The sequence below is a fragment of the Ambystoma mexicanum genome, chromosome 4q (assembly GCF_040938575.1).
Source record: "Ambystoma mexicanum isolate Mex_15411 chromosome 4q, UKY_AmexF1_1, whole genome shotgun sequence".
Lineage (NCBI taxonomy): Eukaryota > Metazoa > Chordata > Amphibia > Caudata > Ambystomatidae > Ambystoma > Ambystoma mexicanum.
In genome coordinates, this window is record NC_090928.1 from 661,081,811 (window position 1) to 661,101,689 (window position 19,879).

The following is a 19,879-nucleotide window of genomic DNA, read 5'->3' on the forward strand; positions in this document are numbered from 1 at the left end:
TTCGCCCTGACTCCACATGCACTGAAGAACAGGCTGGCTAGGTGGAGGGAGCTCTTCCAGAGTCACCTCTGGAGGACCTAAAGGACTTTGTGAAACATCGCTCGAGGCCTCAGGCAGGCCGCTGTTTAGCATCGCACCCCGGAAGGGCGACTCCTTTCTAAGGAAGCACCCAGCCGGGAGGAACCTTTTGGGTTCTCACACCAGCACTCATAGCAAGGCTTGTCCTTCTATCGGCCTTATGGCTGAGGGGTCTTCGGATCCTTCCGGTGATACTGCTGAGGGACTGCAAGGTTCATTTACAGGGGTTAATCCCGAGGGGTTACGCCCTACTACCAGCATCATGTCAGAGGGAGCGCCTTCATGCATCACTACCGGCAGTTCAGCCGAGGGCAACACACCTTCCAGGTCTTGGCCTGAGGTGCGGGATATGCCTTATGTTCCAACACCAATCGTCTTGGACGGGGCTGGGTCCAGTGAGCCAGGCACCACGACTTTGGCACGCAGCTTGAGAAAATGACTGCCGCGCCAGACAAGATGGCTGTTCATCCGATACCACCTCTAGCAGAGCTGGTGGAAGAACGAGTTACAAGGTGGAACTGTTGTCAACCAGGTACGTGGCCTACTGCTTATCCATCAGCCGCGCAGGGCAAGTTTCCCCTGCGCCCCATGCAGTGTGCGCCCTGGCCCCAGCAGCCGTTGGCCACTCCGTCAACATCTCCTGCCACCTCTACAGTCTCCGAAGACAGGTTCTTCGAAAGGTTCCTAGGGCTGATGCAAACTCCCCAGATGGGGAATCATCCTCCGGGATGCCATCCGTGACATGCTCCCCCAGGTCACCCCACCGGCGCCCATAGTCATTCCTCCTATGGCTCTGGCGCCACAGGCCCCAGTGCAGCCTCCACTGCCCCAGCCGGCTCCTCTGATTCCGGCTTCGCTGCCCCCCCCCCCCCCCCCGCAACACAGGTGGTTCCACACCACCTCAACAGCAGCCACTGGCTCCAGTCTCCACTTCGCAGCCCACAGCACCCAGAACTCCTCCACCAGTTCCGGACCCTCCGAGCACGCTGGTGGACACAGATGAGGAGGACCCCAACACGCCATCTTCAGCCAGGGCCTTGCACGAACGCCTTGCAGGTTTGGCAGAGCATTTGGGCCTATCTCAACCTGAGGTAGAGCAGCCCGAGGAGGATAGGGGGGGGGGGGGTTCTTGGCAGAAGTCCTCACCCTAAGACTCCCCCTCCAAAAAGGGGATCCTGATGCAGAAAGACTGTCACCTTGGCCAAGTATAGGCATTTAGAGGGGGATACACTCTTGCTGTCGGCGCATCCTCAACCGCACTGTTCAGTGATCACTGCGGTGTCACTCTATTCTAAGCCTCAGTCGTACTCGGCCACCTCGTCCTCGGTGCTGCTAGGCAAGGAGGAGAAGATCTTGGAGGCGTATGGGGAAAAAGCTGTACTCCAACGCCTCCTTGCACCTGCGTCAAACCAATGCTGATGCCATGCTGGCGGCCGTTAACCAAAGGCTATGGTGGGAAATTGCAGACATCCTCCCAGTGCTTCCGTCACACTGCCAAGCTCGTTTCCAGGTGGGATTAGGAGAAGCCAGGCTGGTACGGCAGGACATCATGGAGTCCTCGGTGACCTATATCGATACCTCTGGTCGGGCGATCTGCATTGCCACGGGCATGAGAAGGACGGCATGGCTCCATTTAACCCCGACATCCAGGAACGCATATTGGACCTTCCATTCGAGGGTAGTGACCACTTCCACTCCACCACGGATGAAGAATTGGATAAAAATAACAGCAGCTCTCAAACCGCAAAGTCTATCTATTCTTACGAAGGACACACCCAAGGTGTACACCTAGTCACATCAACGCTCCGACAAGGGGGGGATGTCTGGAGGGTTCTGGGGCTTCCAAGAATGGAGGTCCAGACAACCTGACCGTTCCCTGAGTCAGCATCAGAGGAAACAAAAGAGGGGGGGGGCAAGGCTTTTTGCCATACAGAATAAGAACCAGGCCTGCCTGACAGTTGTGTTGGACCTTTCCACCCTCAACCTTTCCCTGCCTCTCCAAAAATTCAAGATGGTTACGTCAGCTCTCATTGCGGAGACATTGAACAGGGGAGACTGGATGTGCTCCTTGGATCTGAATGGCACGTATCTACACGTCCCTATTTGGCAGCCACATTGGTCCTTTCTGCGGTTCATGATCATGGGTTGCCACTTCCAATACAAGGTTCTACCCCAGGCCTCAATTCAGCCCCCAGGGTATTTACCAGGTTGATGAACGCGGTGGCAGCCCTCCTCTGGGCCACCACGTCTACCCATACCTGGACGTCTGGCTCATCCGGGCTTCATCTCCGGAGGCGGTTCTCCGCAACTCCTCTAACACACTCCACGACCTGGGGTTTACCATCAATCTCAAGAAGTCTCACCTGCAACCCACGCAAAGCCAGACTTTCCTGAACCTCATCTGGGACACCGGATCAGAGAGTCTTTCCCTCGGAGGACAAGATCATGGCCATCAAGAGAACCACTACTCACTTTGTCTCCAGGACTGTGACCTCGGCCTGGTGGTACCAGCACCTGCAGGCTATTATGGCGGCGGTCCTTTTGGCCGTACCCCACACAAGACTCAAAATGACGAGATTACAGCTGAACTTCGCAGCCTCGTGGAATTGGGAGAAGGGCTCCCAAGCAGAGCCAGTAGACCTCCCTACATCTCTCCACCCAAACCTCAAGTGGTGGTCTGTGGATTACAACCTGCGGTAGTGCAGGCCCTTCCGGCAGCCTCTCCCTCAGTTTACTGTCACGACGGACTCCTCCCTGGAGGGCTGGGGAGCCACGCTGGACAACCACAGCGTCCATGGAGTCTTGGCCCGGCAGAAGCAGGAGTCCCACATCAACTGGCTACAGTTGAAGGCCATATGGGTGGCCCTCAGGGCCTTCCTCCCTCTCATAGAGGGCAAGACAGTACTTATCCAGGTGGACAACTCCACCAGCATGTACTATGTCAACAAGCAGGGGGGTACCAGGTCCCCTCCACTATGCACCCTAGCGGTCAGCTTGTGGGAAAGGGCTCTGGAGAACAACATTTACCTCACTAATGTCTACCTCCCGGGGGAGTCCAACCTGGAGGCGCACAGGCTCAGCAAACTGGGGGCCGACACTTAAGAGGGGCAATTGAATGACCTGGTCCTTACTGGAAGAGGTCTTCCTCCAGTGGGGGCAGCATGGTTTCTGAGCAGGTGACTCTGAAACACTCGAACCTATCTCACGCTAACCTGGAGATCATCCAGGGCGCCAGAAGCAAGGCTACCAGAAGCCAATATAAGAGCAAATGGTCTAGATTCTGCCATTGGGCCGACGCTAAGGATATCGACCCCCTCAAGTGCTCATTGGATGACGTGCTCTCCTTCTCGGCACACCTCGCACACTCTGGAGTACAGGTGGACACATGCCCCATGCAGCAATAGGCGCCTAATGGAATTCGGAGGGTCTCTTCTACTCCTCTTACCCAGTGGTCAAGCGGCATCTGGCTGGTCACCATAAAGACGGCTCTACTCGTGGGTCTCACCTCTGCTCGCAGAGTCAGCGAAATACAGGCTCTTGTGGCATCAGAGCCCTACACCACTTTTCACAATGATAAGGTGGTCCTCCGAATGCATCCTGCGTTTCTACCCAAGGTACCCTCCTCCTTACACCTAAAAAAGTGGATAATCCTACCCACCTTATTCGCCGACGCCAAGGATGAGCCTCAGAAGGTCTTGCACCGTCTGCACGTCAGACGCGCTCTGAAATACTACCTGTACAGGACCAAGGAATTCCGCAAGTTGGATGCTCCATTTGTCACCTTCGGTGGTTCACAGCCAGGTTATCAGGCTTCCAAGGACTCAATAGTAAGGTGGAGGGTCGCAGCCATCAAGGAGGCTTTTGAGAGGCAGCACAGGCCAGTCCCGGCTAATCTGCATGCCCATGCGGACGACACGCAAGTCATTAGCAGGGCAGCCACCTGGGCCACCCCCTCGGCTTTCTGCAAGCACTACTGTCTGGACACTGCCTCTAGGTCAGACGCGGCATTCAGGCAGGCGGTTCTAAGAAACTTGTTTGCTTAAGGAGGGTCTCCTCTCCACCCTGGGGGTACATTCAGTTGTAATTGCCAATACAGTATGGAGGAAAGGGGAAGGAAATGAGAGTAATAACTAGTTACTCACCTTAGTGACTAACATACTCTTAGTCCACAATCCCCTTTCCTCTATACGTCCCACCATCCTCCCCCCTAATAATACGAAATTTAAAGGGGAAGAAAATTTTTCTTGTGAAAATGGTTCCATCCCCGTCCCCCGGTAAAAAAAAAAGAAGAAAAAAAAAGGGACTATAGAAGCCGTGCCATCGCACCTCTGGGGGGGGCCTCAGGAATGTACTCCAGATATTTCTGGTGAGAAAGAAGTCTGGTGGGTGGAGACCCATCACCGACCTCAGGCAGCTCAGCAAGTTCCTAAAATGGCAGAAGTTCTGCATGGTCACACTACAACATGTTCTCGGCCAGCCAGAACAGGGAGACTTCCTTTCCTCTCTGGACTTGAGGTTGCCTACTTCCACATTCCCATACACCCCAAGCACAGATGACTCCTTCGTTTCGTGGTCTAATGCAAGCATTACCAGTTCAATGCTCTACCCTTTGGCCTAAAATATGCTCCAAGAGTCTGCACAAAATGCCTAGCTCTGGCCTGGCGGCTGCCCATCCCTCCTGCGCCGGCATTTACATCTACCCCTGCCAAGACGACTGGCTAATACATGCCCCCTTGCAGCCGCTGGCCCTGCAGCACACCTAAGGGACAATCCGATGTCTGACTTTCCTGGGATTCAAGTCATGCACATCGCTGTCTCAGAACGCTCTGTTCCTGGGCTCATGAATGGACACGCTGCAATGTCTGGCGATTCCCTTAGAGGAGAGAGTCCATGCAATACTCCACAGGGTCCAGCAGCTGTCTTCTCTCCAGCTAACGGTTCGCTCCATCATGTCGCTCCTGGGGATGATGTCTTCCTGCATTCGTCTGGTACCCCATTGCAGGTTGCATATGAGACCTCTTCAGGAGTTCCTAGACGCCAGGTGGAAAACATGCATCCAGCTTCTGGAACAATGAAATCAAGCTCAGCCTGGCGTTCTGGCATACTCTGCAGTCATCGACTAAACCTTTCACAGGGTGCCCCCCCTTTCACCCACCATCACATCACGCTGTGTTGACAACCAATACCTCCCTGGAAGGTTTGTGAGCGCACAGATGAAACTTCCACGCCAGAGGCCACTGGCAGCCGTAGGAGAAGTTGCTTCACATCTATGTGTTGGAGCTCTGAGTGGTGTTCTGGGCCCTCAAGTCATTTAGACCCCAGCTACAGGGCAAGGTTGTTCTCATCTTCACGGACAACATGACCACCATGTTCTACATCAGGAGGAAAGGAGGGGCCCACTCCCACGAAGAAATCGCAAATGTTGTGGATTGGGCGATCATGCAAAATATGTTAATTGTTCTGTTTAATCTGGCTGGGGTCCAAAACACCATCGCGGATTCCCTCCGCAGTGAGCTGCGAGCCTGCCATGAATGAAAACTCCACCAAGACCAAGTTCTTCGTCTTTTCTTGATTTCGGGCTGGCCACAGATGGACCTATTCCCAGCAGGTACCCTCAAGTGTCTGGGGGCACGCCTTCTGTATTCAATGGGTGGCCTTTTTGTCTATGCATTCCCTCCAAACCTGCTCTTCCTACGAGTAATTCGAACACTCCTAGACCCAGAGCAGGATGATCCTCATTGCTCCGGCGTGGCCACGTCAGGTTTGGTACTCCGTCCTTCACCTGTCAGTTGCGCCTTGCATCAACCTGCTTCCTCTTCCAGACCTGCTCTCCAGGGAAGAAGGGTCTTTGCTGCACCACGACCCAGCGTCCCTCAAATTGACGATTTGGCGCCTGCAGCCCTAGAGTTTGTACATTTTGCACTGCTTTTTAGAATGCTGTGCCATCCTGGTGAAGGCTAGGGCTCCATCTACTCTATCATGCTACAGGCACAAGTGGAAGCATTTTACTATACTGTGTAATTCGCAAGAGCTCGATCCTCTGCGAATCAAGCCTTCTCAGGTTCTGCCATATCTATTATCATTAGCAAAGGCAGGCTTATCCATTAAAGTCCACCTGGCTGCTAACTCTCGTTAGACTCTCAAGACGGGCAGGCCTTCTCTTTTGGGCTCATCGACTGGTTAAAGAATTCATCAAGGGCCTGTTTGGAGTTTTCCCTCCAGTAAATGTACCTGCCCCAGCTTGGGAGCTGAATGGGGTGATCTACAAATGAATGGGCGCACCTTTGAGCCTCTGCACTGGGCTCCTCTGAAATTCCTATCGTGGAAGACTGCTTTTCTAGTGCCTATTACTTCTGCCAGACTGTCGGAAAGTTATAGGCTCTCTCCTGCAAGCCACCGTATTTACCGTCCATCCATCCAGGGTGGTGCTGAGCACTCCTCCCTCATTTTTGTCTAAAGTACTGTCAACTTTTCATCTCAATGAACCTCTAGTCCTTCCTGTGTTCTTTGGCTCTCCCTCCTCTCCAGCAGAGAGAGCTTTGCATTCACTGGACATTACCTGTGTGTTTAAGTTCTATATCGAACGCACTAAAGATTTTTGCAAGAATTTGCAACTCTTTGCAAAGTTCAGATCTGTTGATAAAGGGAAAGCCCTGTCAAAGGCTTCCGTTTCCAGGTGGCTATCTGGCTGCTTTTCTCATTGTCATCGGCTTGCAAGCAGGCCGCTGCCAGGTAGACCTAAAGGACATTCCACTAGGGCCGTGGTCTCTACTACGGCATTCCTGTCTGGTGTTCGCTTGCTAGACATCTGCTAGGCTGCTATATGGAGGTCTACCCACACCTTCACGAGATTCTACTGCGTTGACAGGGATTCCAGGGAGGGAATCCCTTGTCGGACAAGCAGTACTTTGCAACCTATTTGCTTGAGGTGAGCGCCATTGCTTCTGTAGAGCTGTACCGCCTCCCATTGGTTGTGATATATGTACTACTGTGTATTCATATTCATGAGCATGTGAATCGATGAAAGATCCCATGCTGGAGAAGCAACAAGTTACATATCTGTAACTCCTGTTCTCCAACATGGGTATCTTTAATGGATTCACATGCAACCCTCTCTCCTACCCCACTATGGCTCTTCTTGGTTCCACCTGCCACATTACGTGTGCTTCCAAATCTGAAGATGGCCACCTGAAGTGGAGCTAAAGAGTTCTAGCGTCATTGGCTGGGGCGGTATGACCCAAAGTGACAGCAATAGGCTATATAAGTGACACGCAGTTGTTCAAACTGCTTTAATATTACAGAGGAGTCCCAGCCTGATGACAGGAATATGAATGAGCATTTGAATCTATGAAAGATACCCACGCTGGAGAACCGGAGTTACAGGTAAGCAACTTGTTCCATCCTACCCGGCCTACACAGTAAGCTTCAGAACGGTCAGTTGAAACAACGTGGCTTGGCATACAAAATAATTTGAAGATGTCTCGGAGGTGTTGGGCATTGTAGATATCTGGCTAACCTCCTAGGCAGATATGATTTAAAACCATTCCCAGGTTGTTACCTTCTACTTTGTTTTTAGTAATCCAGAACGTAACCAACTTAAATGCCAGGATGATAAACGGCATGTAACTGTCTAAGACGTATCTAGCTGTAAAACTATTGTGGTGCTCGCTTTTTGAACAGTGTGACTCCTGTTTGTGCTTACAGGGACCTTGCAGTTCAATGGGTTTCTGCAAATCCATGCAGTGTAGATTTGTAGACATTTTAGTAAATCTTCACTGTCTAATAAACAATTTGTTCTTAAGCTTTTCATTTTCTTATTTGATAGAACATGATTTGTCATTAATTTGTTACTCTTCAGCAAAGGCAACATAATGGACCAAAATCACCTTTTTGCACATCCAGTCCACTTTTCTAAAATATCCACTTTGTTTTTGCTTGCTCATCTGCTCCAAAGCAAAAACAAAATAATATAGGAATTCATAATGCTTCTGTTTTCGATATGCCCTTAATTTGAATTGTTCTAGAAGAAAGCCTGAAAGTGTACCTTGCCTGCTTCAGAAACATTTCTGTTTGGATTCACAGTTGGAGCTTTTGGAAGTGCGTAGACTGCAAGAGGAGGAAGAGAGGAAGAGGCAACCACCATCTCCGGAGCCAAGTCCAAAGGTTTCAGAGGAGTCTGAATCTCCACAGCAGTGGTAAGTTCTGTGATGCGGCTATAAACCAAGAAGGCGGGGGCTGTAGACTGACTTATTAGGCTGGTGAGGGGTGTGAAACCATCTATCTTGAGGATAGGACAGGGTTGCAAGGTTCCAACCAAAAGATAGACCAAACTCTTTGGAGTGGCTGTGGCAGAGCAGTCAGGATTCACTCAAGAGGGGAGAAGACTGATGGGCAGGTATAGTTAGCCCCAGTAGATAACCCAAGAGAATGCGCTACAAAGATATACAGGAAAATATACCCATTATTGCATAGTTACGCAAACATCAGAAGGTGAAAGCGGTACTATGAGAAACACACAGAAAAACAGTGTAGATAAAAATAGTATAAGGGCGTAGAGTAGACAATTGGCACTCTGAAAGCCAAATGTATGGTCTAGCCCTGGTAGCCAGCTCTTTACATGTCAATGCTAAGGAGTTAGAAGAAAGGGATATTTAAGCAGACAGGTGCATGCATACACAAATCCTGCAATCACCATGCCAGTACACAGTTTGAACAATTCTTCCCAACATCCCCTAATACATTACAGAACACTTGGACCTAAAGCATACAAATATTATGCTTTACAAAGAGGGAGTGAAAGGGTTCACCAATTTCAAAACTGGACCAAGGGGCCATCCAAAAATACTGTGAACTTGGAGAACATGTACAGGGCGTGTCCACATCCCAGTTCAATGCACAATGTATTCAGAAACACAGCAACTGTACTAAAGTGTCAAATATTTTCCTATGGTAAAAGAGTGATCATCACTGATTGCATACATTACATTTCCTTATAAATAACGGGTACATCCTACAGTCTTATTTTTGGCAGAGAACTCCAAGGACCAAAATACCAAAGTCCAGACAAGAACACGTTTTCAGTAGGTTTTAGGAGTTCTCCAGCATGGGGTCTTACATGGATTCACATGCTCATGAATATTCCCCCCGTTGTAAGGCTGGCAATCCCCTGGAATGTAAAGCACTTTAGCTTTAAGCTACAACTTGCATGACGCTTACGTTAGGTAAGATTTTCATAGTAATGGTAAATCTTCCTGACCTGTGTCAACCCAACATTTTGCTTTACTGGTGGATTATTTGTCCTTATACCTCTCTGTTGGGGAGACATCTCATTTCTCTGCGAATTCACTTCAACCATAGAGACCCCAGCTCTTTTGCTGGACTTTAGGAGTTTTTAATTTTAACCCTGGAGTGAGACCTTTTTCTCACACTCGCATATGTTGTGACCTGATTTGGATTATATGTTCTGTTTTTTGAGTCTGACAAACTCCATAGGCATCGACTTTTTTATGGTGACACACAGCGCATTCAGTGCAGTGTCACTGAGAAATCCTTTAGATTTCTCCTAATGTTTAAATACCTTTTCTTGTGTGAACTACTGTTCCCAAGAATAGAAGAATAGTTAAGTGAAATTGACTTTTACTTACCTTTTCTCTTTGTAGGTCCAGCACACACCATCTTATGTGGAGTTCTGGGGGGGGTGGGAGGGGGTTTCCTAGTAGCCCCTTATGCTACATACTCGTTTACCACTTTTTAATGTTACCCTCACTACTTTAAATGGCTGGTGGCAGTGGTTTAATTTTCCTACCTGTTAGGCAGAGTTTGCATGGTAAGCAAAACCAACCTTTGCTATAAATCTGTACCACACAGTTTTTGGTAGCGAGCTAGCCAGACTCATCTCAAGAGGAAATGTGAGCTTGTAAGGGTGTTACACAAAGGTCTTCAAGGACAAGTATTCCGATAGGAACTTATACTCAAGGTTTCTTGGTAAAAAAAAAGTGTTAATTTATTGACCAATCATTTATAAAGCATTCACTAAATGAGACAACCAATATCACACAGAAATTATACTACAATACTGATTACTAAGCAGTTGAGCTCCCTTTAAGTAGGAGCCAAATAGCATTGAAGTAGGAGCAAAAAGGCATGAGTTAATAAAACGAATATTACAGTTACTCTAAAACAGTGCAAATAGTTTGAGTTCACTAGAGGAGTTGATTCAATGCAATAGGTAGGCCAAAGTCAATGGGCTAGTGTCTTGTATAAGTAAAAACGGTTCTGGTATTTACAACTGAAAAGTCCTTGCCACGGTTCTTAGTAGTTCACGGAAGAAAGGTTCATATGTCGGGTCACAAGCTGACTAGGCCTGCAAGTTGCCAAAGTTCTACAAACCTTTGCAGTGACCGGTAAGTTCTCTTGGTCGGGTTTTCACAGTACCTTGTATTGAAGAAAAAGATGCAGCTGAAGACTTGTGTTTTTGGCAGTTCCTGCAGATCTCGCTGTCCTAAGCCTCAGTCGTGTGGACAAAAAGGACGTCGTCGGGGGACTCCTGCACGGGGACAGGTCAAAGCTGGCAAATAGGCAAATCTTCGATTTTCGGTTGCTGTTCTTCAAGCACACAAGCTGGTGTCCTTCCCCCTGGTTAATCCTAACCAGCTCCGAGAAAGGTATCCAGGTGGCTTACGAGTTGATTGGTCCCACCAACTCAAAGGAAGAAGTCGTCCTTGAAGGGTCTTCTCTGTCGAGATGAACTTGGCGATTCGGACCTGCAGCAGGGCTCCACCGGGCAAACCAACGGTCCAGTAGTTGCAGCAGCTGTCCTCTTCCAACTCGTCTTCGGTTCTTTCGTTCAAGTGGTCGACTCTGCCTTTCCGTACAAGAGACTCTCCTTTTAAACAGTTTTCTCCCATTCATTGCAGCCTAGCTGCCACTCACCCAGCAGGGTGGCTGTCCTTGCCGGACAGGCAGCCAATCACACCAGAGTGCATTTGGGTCTCCTAGGAGACTAAGCACAGGGAAATTCTGGCACCTCTCACTTCCTGCCCACCCCAGACACTCGGGCGCCAGAGGCAGTCTTCAGTCCTGAAGCCCGCCAAAGGCATAGAAACAAAGAGACCAAACCTGGTTTGGCGCGCAGAGACAAACTCTAGAAGGACCTTTCCAAAAGGAAATGATGAAAAAAGAAGACCGGGAAATGTTTAAACAAAGGGGGGTGCTCAGACGCCATCATGAAAACATGGCTCCCGTGATTTTTACCTACTGGTGTTCGTGGTCGGGGTAAAAATCATGGTAGTTTGTTGTAAAGCCACTGCCACCAGCCATTCTGATAAGAAAGGGTAGCATTTGACTGGTACATGAGTTTCTAGACATGGGGGGAGGGGGATACTAGGTAACCCCTCCACTACTCTATTGTAAGATAGTGTGTGCTGGGTCTAGGAATTTAAAAAGACTAGTAAAGTCAATTTAACCTTACATTCTCTGGGAAACAGTAGTTTATCCCAGAGAAGGTATTTAAACATTGGGACAGCCTAAAAAGCTTCCCTGTGTCACTGCACTGAGGGTGCTGTGTGACACGCATGAAAAGATGCCTATGGAGTTATCTAAAACCCCATAATCAAAGAACACAAGAGTAAAACACACCTCAAAATACATGAGTGGGGGAATAAGGCTCACACTCTCTCCAGGTAAAATAATCAAGTCCACAAAATCCAGCAAAGTTGCTGGGGGTCTCCAAGATGAAGGGAATTGGCACATTTATGAGAATTCTCCCTAACACTACCATTGTGCTTTTCTACTGCAGGCTGAACCCTCAGCTGCAATATAGCACCCATGGATGACCATTTTGTCAAAATGACCCCAGTCTTCTTTTTTGCCATTTTCTGTTTGAGGTCTTTCTTGGGTGTTACTCTGCGTGCCAAACTCGGTTTGAGCCCTTTGATCAGTCCTGAAACCCACCCCTGGCTCCACAGACTGGAAAGGCAGGATGTGAGGGAGGTTCCTGAAATTCCCCTGTCCTTTGTCTCTAGGAGTGCATGAATGCAACCAGTCCTGATTGGCTGGCTGTCCTTTTAGGACAGCCACCCTGCTGTTTGAGTGACAGCCTAGGCTGTGCATGAATGGGAGAAACCTGCTTAAAAGGCGAAGGTTTTGGGACTAGAGTCAGAATCGACCACTGGGAGAAACCCCCAGTGAAAAAACCGTGAACAAAGCTTGCTGTATCCTCCTGGACCTTTGAATTGCCTGGTGAAGCCCTGCTGCTGTGCTGAAACTCCTTTTTCTGATCGACCAGAGAAGCTCCGGAAGGGACAACATCTTCCCTTGGGTGAGTGGGACCAACTAACCCCAAGACAAACTCCACTGGACAACGTTCACTGATTGGCTGTACTACTTTGCTGCTACAAGAACCGGAGTGCCAGGGTGCGAGAAATCCATAGTCTAGTGCAACGCCTTCATTCTGGCCAGAAGCTCCTGGAGTCTCCTGAGGAACCTTCAGAAGCTGGTTGACCATAGCTCGAGTCCCCTCAGCAGAGTGCAGGGCTCATGGAGTGAAGGAAGCCCAAACGGTATCTGAGATCTGCAGTAGTGCTGTTTACCAAGCACTGAAACGGTAGAGTGCCGCTGATCCAAAAATAGCATTTAGCTGCCGACGAGCTCCAAATTGCTGCTGTAGGAGTCCTCCAGGCGTCCTCCCTCTTGGCCCCACGACCGAGGCTCAGGAACCCAGGATCTGCATCGCTGCAACAGGACAGACTCTAGCGACAGACTCTAGCTGGACCACTCTTCTTCAAACCAAAAGTACTGTTTAGACTTTGGGTACTTACCTCATTGTCTCAAGCTTTGCTTTACTCAGGTGAGACATGCAGTGGCTTGCCTTAGAGTGAATCCCAACTCTGCTTTTTCACAAGTGCAACAGCTTGTGACCCTGCACGTGATTTCTACAATACTCTCCAACTTTGTGCAAGACTTGTATTATCTAAGAAGTGACTGTGCTCCATAGACTGTGCTCCAATTGACTTTGGCTGTCCTGGCTCCCAGCAGACTCTTCAAGTCCATTGATTTTGATATTTCTTTCCCTCATAGGTGGTAACTTCTTTTAGACTGTTATTGCTGGGAAAGGCTTGTTTGAAGCCTTCATTGGAATATTTAAGTATACTCACTTGCCCTGAGAACCTGTTTAATCTTCTTTCCTTCCTTTAACCTTTCCTTTCTGCAACCTCAGAATCTGCAAAGTATAACTAGTTATATATAAATGCTGCTCAGTCACACTACCAACTTTGGTAGTATAGGCCTATACCAAAAAGTGGGTTACCTGATACCAAGCAGATAAGTGTTGTGTAGTCTCAGTGTTACTACACCAATTCCTACCAAGCACTCTGTGAGTGGGAACCTTTTTCCACACTCACAGAATCTTTTACTCTTTTTATGGGTGTCATTTTTTAGACTCTCCATAGTGTATTTTAAAAGTTATCCTCTTTGAAAACCTTTTGGCAATACGTGCCTGTTGTTGCTGGGTTGCCATAAGGACTCCCCTTTTAAGGTTCTCTGGCTAACACTGAGAGAACTACAGTTCCCAAGGGTAGCAAGGATCTTGGGATCCCTTTCACTTTTTATTTGGTGAAACCAGCACACCCCAGTTTATGTGGAGTACTGGGTTATACAATGTATCCCCTTTCACACTAGAACTGTAACAATTCTGTTACAGGAACAAGCATTTAATGGCTGGTGGCAGTGATACCTTTTACTAATTCGATGTACCTTTACCGCAGGCTATGTTCACAGCTGCAGTAGAGGCACCCAAGGGTGCTCATTTTACCAAAATGGCCCTGTCTCTTGTTTTCTCGCCATTTTAGTGTTCCTTGCCATTCCTTCTTCCTTCCCCTGACATCCAGAAAGTGAAATTCATTTGTGTGATTTTTATCTTCGACAGGAGTCCCCTGGACTCCCCACCCAGGCTCCAATCCGTCTGTGAAGGCAGGAAGAGAGGGAGGAGTCCAAATCTCCAAAGCCCTTTTGTCTTCCTCCTTGCCTGAAAGGGGAAACATCCGAGTGGGGGGAGGGGGGAACTGGCTGTCCTGATTGGACAACCAGACTGCCCCTTGTTGTAAAATGCAGGGAGAGAATGCAGAAGTTATGCTGTAATTTCTGTTAAATACTCCGAACCTGGAAGCTGAAGACAACTCGACCACTGGAACCAAAACCGAAGAGGAGGATGACGCAAAAGCGGAGAGACAGCTGTGTAACCTGAAGCCCTTTCTTCCAATCGACCTGGGGACTCCGAAACAACGACCCCGACCCAGAGCATCGCAAGACCCACTAGACTCAAGAAACATCCCATGCCATGCTGCAACCTTGCGGGGCTGCAATACCCTGGGTTCTTGAGCCATCTTCCGAATGTCTGAAACTTTGTGGGCATCCTGCTGGATCTCCAGAGACACAAATCAAGTCCGAAAAGTCCCTTCACCAGAGTGCTGGACCTATGTAACGAAGAGAATCCAACAGCAAAATTCTGTCTTCTTCTGTGCTTGTGAAAAAGGCGCCAAATCCACAGAGCCACATCCAGCCGTAAGGAAAACCTTGTCTAGAGCCTTTCCCGTTGATCCCTGTTGGGGAGAATTCTCATAAATGTGCTAATTCCCTTAACCTTAGAGGCCCCCAGCAACTTTGCTGGATTTTGAGGACTTGATTTTTTTTACCTGGAAAGAGTGTGAGCCTTTTTTTCCCCCCACTCTTTCATGTATTTTGATGTGTTTTACTCTTGTGTTCTTTGATTATGGAATTTTACGATAACTCCATAGGCATCTTTTATTGTGTGTTACACAGCATCCTCAGTGCAGTGACACAGGGATGTCTTTTTAGACTTCCAAAAGGTTTAAATGCCTTCTCTGGGATAAACTACTGTTTTCCAGAAAATGTAAGGTTAAATTGACTTTACTAGTCTTTTTTTAAATTCCTAGACCCAGCACACGCTAGCCTCCTATAGAGTGCTGGAGGGGTTACCTAGTATTCCCTGTGTCTAGAAACTCACGTAGCAGTCAAATGCTACCCTTTCCTATCGAAATGGCTGGTGGCAGTGGTTTTGCAATGAACTACCATGATTTTTCCCGACCGCGAACACCGATAGCTAAAAATCGCAGGAGCCATGTTTTTCAAGATGGCGCCTTAAGCCCCTTTGTTTAAACAGGTCCTAGTCTTCTTTTTTTTTTCTGTTTCTTTTTGGAAAGGTCCTTCTAGAGATTGTCTCTGTGCGCCAAACCAGGTTTGGTCCCTTTGTTCATACGCCTTTGGCGGGCTTCAGGACTGAAGACCGCCTCTGGCGCCCGAGTGTCTGGAGTGGAGTGGAGTGGGCCGAAAGTGAGGGAGGTGCCCGAAACTCCCTGTGCTTCAGTCTCCTTGGAGACCCAAATGCACTCTGGTGTGATTGGCTGGCTGGCTGACTGTCTGGCAAGGACAGCCACCCTGCTGGGTGAGTGACAGCTAGGCTGGAATGAAAGGGAGAAAACTGTTTGAAAGGCAAGTCTCTTGGACTGGAAAGCAGAGTCTACCACTGGAACGAAAGAACCGAAGGCGAGCTGGAAGAGGACAGCTGCTGCAACTCCTGGACCGTTGGTTTGCCCGGTGAAGCCCTGCTGCAGGTCCGAATCGCCAGGTTAATCTCGACAGAGAAGCCCCTTCAAGGACGACTTCTTCCTTTGAGTTGGTGGGACCAATCAACTCGTAAGCCACCTGGATACCATTCTCGGAGCAGGTTAGGTTTAACCCGGGTGAAGGACACCAGTTTGTGTGCTTGACGACAGCTACTCGAACCAAAGATCTTCCATTTTGCCACCCTGTTTGACCCGTCCCGTGCAGTGCAGAAGTCCCCTGATGTCCTCCCTCCTGTCCCCACGACGGAGGCTCAGGAACAGTGATATCTGCAGGAACTGCCAGGAACCAACGTCTTCAGCTGCATCTTTTTCTTCATACTAAGGTACTGTGCCAACCCAATTGAGAGAAATTATCTCTTGCGGTGAAAGTTTGTGAATCTTTCCCAACTTGCAGGCCTAATCCGCCTATGACCCAACATATGATTCTTTTTCATACAAACTACGTCTGAGAACTTTGGTAAAGACTTTACCATTTACTACAAAAAACCGCTCTTTCTTATCCAAGACACTAGCCCATTGACTTTGGCCTAGCCCTATTGAAATGAATCGAGTCCTCCTAGTGAACTAACACTATTTGCAGTGCCTAAGAAAGTATTGGTGATCTATTTTATTAACTTGTGCGGTTTTTCCTCCTATTTAAAGTAACTGAAATGCTGTTTTGCTCCTATTTCAGGGCAGCTTAATTTACTCAAACTTATTGGTTTGGAACTGAAGTAGATTTGTGTATGATATTAAGTTGCCTCCATCTAGTGAATGTTTTCTAAATGACTGTGTAATAAGTTGAGTGTTTTTCCAAGAAACCTCAAGTGTAAGTGTCATGCATGCTGGACACCGTACCTCTTGATCTGGAACTCCGTCTGTGCGTAGAACGGTTTATCCTCATAGAACAGCTAGACCGTTTTACTCAAAATGGAGGTTGTTTGTATTACCAGGAAAACGACGTCTGCATTATTCACGTCATTGAAATTCACGTGATTTCGGTTAGTCACGTGTTTTACGGCAGAAAGTTTATAAGCAGCGTGGAAACGCCACTCGCTGCTTCTGATTGCGTCTTGATAGCTGAACTTTTCATCTGCGTCCTCGCATCCAGTCAGTTGCTTCCTTGGCCTTCTTCGACGTGCTTCCTTCACACGCGATCTCCTGCATCTACAACTGACTTTGTTAGCGTGTCTTCTCACACTTAAGGCCCGGTTTCATTTGGATGCAGTTTTCCTGTTCACGTGAAAAAACCCACGCAGACTCTGAACTCTTCAAGCGCGGCTGTCCTGACTGTGTGTACTGGATTCGCGTGTAAAATCACACGCAAACGTTGGAACTCTTCAAGCGCGGCTGTCCTAGCTGCGTGAAATTGGATTGCGTGTAAATCGCACGCGGACGCTGTAACTCTTCAAGTGCGGCTGTCCTGGCTGTGTGTAGTTGATTCACGTGTATCCAGCACCTGGTTGATTAAAGCCTGTGAGGAAGTAACAGGTGGACTCATTTCGTTATAAGTTCTGTTCCTGGTGGGATAGGAAGGTGTATCTTCGACTACAACTTTAATTTGAAGGTGTCTGTGCACAGTACTATGAACGCTATCCTGTGGTGCACCAACCTGGTAACTAGCGAGAGCCTCGTGCCGTTCGGGATAAGTCTCCCTTACTAACCTTCCCTCGTTTGTCGTTTTTTATTTTCTTTCTGGATACTTCATGGACTTTGGTGAAGACTACAGTTCAAAGCCTACAGGTTAGTGTTGGAAACTGCATTATTACCATTCTTTCAGAAAGGCCAGTTGAGATAGATTCTCATTATGCTTTCTTTTCCCTAGGCTGCCTTCCTGTAACTCTCCCACGCCCTTTCCAGTGATCCTCCTCTCTGCCTGTTCCACCAGTCAGAGAGTTGTATCACTTGGAAGGTCTAAATTGACATCCCTTCTATCAAGTCGTGTGAATTAAAGGATCCGGAAGACCCTTATCAATTGTATCCTTTTTGGTTACCATATCCTTTTCATAAATAACTTTGGGGATTTATGACAGTAAGTGTCTACTTGAACCACTGTGATTGTAAGACTTCTGTGTAATATCCTTGCACTGATCACATTCCCTCTTGAGATGAGCCTGGCTGCTGAGCTCGCTACCAAAAATTGTATAGTACAGACTTATACCAAAGGTTGGTTTTGCTTACACCTGTAGTCCTAATTGTATGTGGTGGTCCCAGAAGGTACTGCATGCAATTCTGCCTAACAGTACCTGCTGCAAAGTCCCTTCGAAGGTCCTGTTTTCAGTCACCACAACAAGGAATCCACCGACCAGGTTTTTGGCTGCAGATCCTGAAGTAGTCCTACTGGAAAATCTTCTTCTGTGCTGAGGTACTGTGCTGGCTAGAACATTTACCTACATTAAGTCTCTTGTGATTCCTTTATAGTTTTAGGGTGTTTTCTGTGATTGGGACACCCCCCTGTCCAGTTCAGCCAGGCTCACTGCTGGAATCCTCCTAGGGTGTCTTCTGTGAAGCCCCTGGACCCTCAACTAACTCTAAAACAAACTCACCTGTTTGAACAGTCTTCCTTGGGACTTTTGCTACTTAAGAACCTATCCTGACACTGCCTGTTGGACACTAGACCCTAGTGACCCCCCTTCTGCCACTGAGAACACTCATGCTCCAAGAATAAGGGAAAGGCTTTAAAAGTATTGGGCCTTTTTCCTAGAAAAGAGAATACGTGTTTAAAAGTTACTTACTGGAAAAGAGTTGATTGGTAACTGTAACTCTGAGAGTGAACAGTTACAAAAGTCCTTACCTTGAATGTGTGTTGCACTATTCTGAAAAGTATATGTAACATCTTTCTTTCCTTAGAAACTGTTTTGCCATTCTAACAGAAAGTAGATGTAAGGGTATATTACTCACCTGTGATTTGGTTGTGCCTCTTCCCAAAAGTAATGCTGTTTGTTTCACTTTATTATTCCTGTTAGGATAATTGTAGGAGTGTTCCCCAACTGGGTCTTGCTTCCGCGGACTTGCTGTTAGCCTGTCCAGAATAAGTCTGCATTAGGTTTTACCTACCTAGAATAACTTTGAGTCATTCATAAAGTGTAATATTGGGTTCTCCAGCATGGGGTCTGGCATGAATTCACATGCTCATGAATTTTCCCTGTCAGGCCGGGAATCCTCGGGAAAAGAAAACCATTTCACTTTCACTTACAAACTGTCTTTCTCCTATAATCCAATCACTAAGCTCTGGGTCATACTGTCCGCAGCCATTGACTGCCCTCTCCCTAAGCCCCTCTTCTGGCAGCCATCTTCAGATTTTTACCGCAGGTTCAAATGTTGGGAGTCCCTCGTATTTTGCTCCGAGAGCTTTGCTGCGTTTTCATGCTTTTGCGTTAAAACATTCAAATGTCTGTCACATAGAGCCTGTGTGCTCTTTCATTCCTTTGAGCAGCAAGCAGGGATCCGTTTGTCGGTGTCTTTCATCGACCCTCAATGGCAAGAATTGTCCATTTTTCAACGAAGATTCCAGAAGGCCATCGGTCTCCCGCCCGACCATGCCGGAGGAGGCGGACGGAGGTTCTCTTCAAGCTCTGCTCCAGCTGCAGATTGTGGAAAGTGTTTGTGGAAGACACACTCCCAGTGACTCTACTGTCTCCATCCGGACCACAAGGAAGCAGATTGCTAGATTTGCTTTGGATTCACCAGAAGCACCATCAAGGATCGACACAGTAGACTGGCGGCGTGGCTCAATGCCAAGGCCTCTACCCCATGTGGCAAGCAGGTGTATGCCTCACCCAGGATCGGCTGGTCCAAGGAATGGGCTTCTAAGTCCTTTGGGGTCACCCAATCCGTGGGGGTTCAAGACAAGGCCAAGCACCGCAAGTCCGTTTCCGTCGGGGTAGCTGTGCAAGCGGGTCCCGCGACATGCAGGTCGTGCTCATCGCCATTCGCCTCCATCTCAAGCCATCGCTCCAGCTCCTCCTCGAAGAGTAAATCGGCTAACCCGGAAGCTGCAGGAGAAGCCGGAGAAGGCCAAGGCGCAGGGTAAAGTGTCCAACCTACCCCTGAAGGCCCAGGTGGTCCAGACTACATCATCCTCGACGATTGAGCTGGTGGCGGCCGCTCTCTCGAAGGCTAAAGGGGCTGACCTGCTCCAGTGGGCCTGAAGACGCCCAGAGTGCCCCTTCCTCCCATGC

General features: G+C 48.3%; 1 protein-coding gene across 2 annotated transcripts in view; it reads left to right on the forward strand.

The window, feature by feature from the left end:
* SPTBN1 (spectrin beta, non-erythrocytic 1) overlaps positions 1-19,879 on the forward strand; it is a 964,524-nt gene that overhangs the window by 866,787 nt on the left and 77,858 nt on the right. For both annotated transcript variants that reach the window (XM_069608234.1, XM_069608235.1), the window contains one exon: positions 8,161-8,273. In XM_069608234.1, coding sequence (XP_069464335.1) covers positions 8,161-8,273 — 113 coding nt within the window. The remainder of the gene's footprint in view (positions 1-8,160; positions 8,274-19,879) is intronic.